Source organism: Tachysurus fulvidraco, chromosome 5 (genome assembly GCF_022655615.1).
Source record: "Tachysurus fulvidraco isolate hzauxx_2018 chromosome 5, HZAU_PFXX_2.0, whole genome shotgun sequence".
Lineage (NCBI taxonomy): Eukaryota > Metazoa > Chordata > Actinopteri > Siluriformes > Bagridae > Tachysurus > Tachysurus fulvidraco.
This window is the reverse complement of record NC_062522.1, coordinates 3,451,519-3,454,018: the sequence shown is the minus strand read 5'-3', so window position 1 is coordinate 3,454,018 and position 2,500 is coordinate 3,451,519. Positions and strand designations below refer to the sequence as shown.

Sequence of the window (2,500 nt, the reverse complement as noted above, 5' to 3'; positions counted from 1 at the left end):
GAGAGTGTGTGTGAGAGAGAGAGTGCTGTGTGAGTGTGTGTGTGTGTGTGTGTGTGTGTGTGTGTGTGAGAGAGAGAGAGAGAGAGAGAGTATGTGTGTGTGAGAGTATGTGTTTGTGTGTGTGAGAGAGAGAGTGTGTGTGTGTGAGAGTATGTGTTTGTGTGTGGGTGAGAGAGAGTGTGTGTGTGAGAGTATGTGTTTGTGTGTGTGAGAGAGAGAGTGTGTGTGAGAGTATGTGTTTGTGTGTGGGTGAGAGAGTGTGTGTGTGTGTGTGAGAGAGAGTATGTGTTTGTGTGTGTGAGAGAGAGTGTGTGTGTGTGTGTGTGTGAGAGTATATGTTTGTGTGTGTGTGTGTGTGTGTGTGTGTGTGTGTGTGAGAGAGAGAGTATGTGTGTGTGTTTGAGTGTGTTTGTGTGTGTGTGTGAGTATGTGTTTGTGTGTGAGAGTATGTGTTTGTGTGTGTGTGAGTTTGTGTGTGTGTGTGTGTGTGTGTGTGTGAGAGAGAGTAGGTGTGTGTGTGAGTGTGTTTGTGTGCGAGTATGTGTTTGTGTGAGAGTATGTGTTTGCGTGTGTGTGTGAGTATGTGTTTGTGTGTGTGTGTGTGTGTGTGAGAGTATGTGTGTGTGTGTGTGTGTGAGAGTACGTGTTTGTGTGTGTGTGTGTGTGTGTGTGTGTGTGTGTGTGTGAGAGAGTATGTGTGTGTGTGAGAGTATGTGTTTGTGAGAGAGTGTAATAAACATTTCCATTTCTGGATGTAGATGATGGATGTATTTTGTGTGAAGACTCTAGAGTGTGTGTGTGTGTGTATATGTGTGTGTGTGTGCAGGACTACGAGGAGCGATGGCGTTTGCTCTGGCGATTCGTGACACTGCGACGTACGCGAGACAGACGATGTTCACCACCACGCTGCTCATTGTCTTCTTCACCGTCTGGGTGTTTGGTGGAGGAACTACACCCATGCTGTCATGGCTGCATATCAGGTCAGACTCTCTCAGACAAAATAGTTGCCATGGTGACAGATTTTATGGTAATTAGGGCTAGTTTAATCTAGCCCGTTTCTGCAAAGGGAATGTATCCATGATGTACGGGTACGGAGTACGGGGTACGGTTTATTGAGATTCTTTGGTCAGTTACCCCTGAAGTAGAGACACATTTTGTGCTCTATCTATCTGTCTGTCTGTCTGTCTGTAGTTGCACAGGACATTTTGCAGCATTGTCCCTCTGTCTGAATCTTCCCACTTGATTATGAACACAGAATTCTGTACTCAGTTTCACACAGCAGCCAGCAGGGGGTGCAGGAGACATGCCGTACGACCTTTTTCTGACCCCTGTGTGGTCTCCATGGTGATGAGGAGCTGAGAGAGAGACCTTGTGTATAAGAGAGCGAAAACGGGAGAGCTTGAGAGAGAAGGAGAATTAAGAATTTAATTAAATGCTTCTACTTGTACAACTAATCGTTAATTCTTCTTAGTATTAATGTTATTATAAAAATAGTTTCAAACAAATCTCCAGCAGTTTTTCCACCTCAGTCTTGAGTGATTTTTCCTGTAAGATCTCAGTGTTAATGATCTCCAGTGTACAGTCACCTCTGGTACTCCGGAGCTTGACATGTCAGAGTTCTGAAAACCCATACGCAAGAATAAAAGTTCTGTTCCGACACTGAACCCTTGACCTTCTGAGAGCATTCAGACTGTTCCCCCAGAAGGCTGAACGGAATAATCCCGTAGCACGCAGGCAGATAAGAAGGTGCTGGATTGAGAGAGAAGTTGTTTATCTGCACTTGTGCTTTCTCAGCAGCTATTTATACGTCTAGCTGTGAGCTGTGCTAAAGAGGATTACGCCGTGCGGGTGATGATGACATGTGCCTCATGGACTACACAGCTCCGGTCGACGTCCGTGAGACCGCGCTATACGCCAAGGATGTGGCGGGAAAACGGAACGTCTTGTGGTTGACGCGGCTAAGCCGAGGTTCTCCTGTGTCTCAGAGACACTTCTGAATGTCCTGAGTGTATGTTCATGTTTTGAACAGCTTGAGGATGTGAAAGTGTGCCGGGCTGTAAACAACAGTGCGGGGGGGGGGGGGGGGGTTTGTTGTTTACAAGCAGACATTTTTATTGTAGTTAAATGTATTTAAGTGTTCCATCAGAGGTTCCCGTGATTCCTATAAACTGTTTCTCAAATATAAAGGAGAGATGTGACTCGCTAAGGGAGTGAGAAAGAAATCACTGTGTGATGTGACAAAGCGCTTTACTGGTGTTTTTGGAAGTGATACAGTAAGGACGCAGATGTTCGAGTGCTCACTTCATGACGTCTCGGAGTTGCTCAAAAGCTTCCTGTGCAATGATCTTTGTTTCCTCTTTTGAAGTAAGGAAGTTAAAATCAGGTAGAGTGTTTCTGAGATTTATTTACATTTACAGTAACATCAGTGAGAGAAAATTCTGAAGCTGTAAAAAAGTTAATAAATCAGTTCTGTATGAGAGCAGAGACAAAACTCTTTACA

General features: G+C 44.8%; 1 protein-coding gene across 1 annotated transcript in view; it reads left to right on the top strand.

The window, feature by feature from the left end:
- Positions 1–2,500, top strand: part of slc9a7 (solute carrier family 9 member 7) — a 59,057-nt gene that overhangs the window by 29,859 nt on the left and 26,698 nt on the right. The window contains exon 12 of the mRNA XM_027157482.2: positions 827–980. Coding sequence (XP_027013283.1) covers positions 827–980 — 154 coding nt within the window. The remainder of the gene's footprint in view (positions 1–826; positions 981–2,500) is intronic.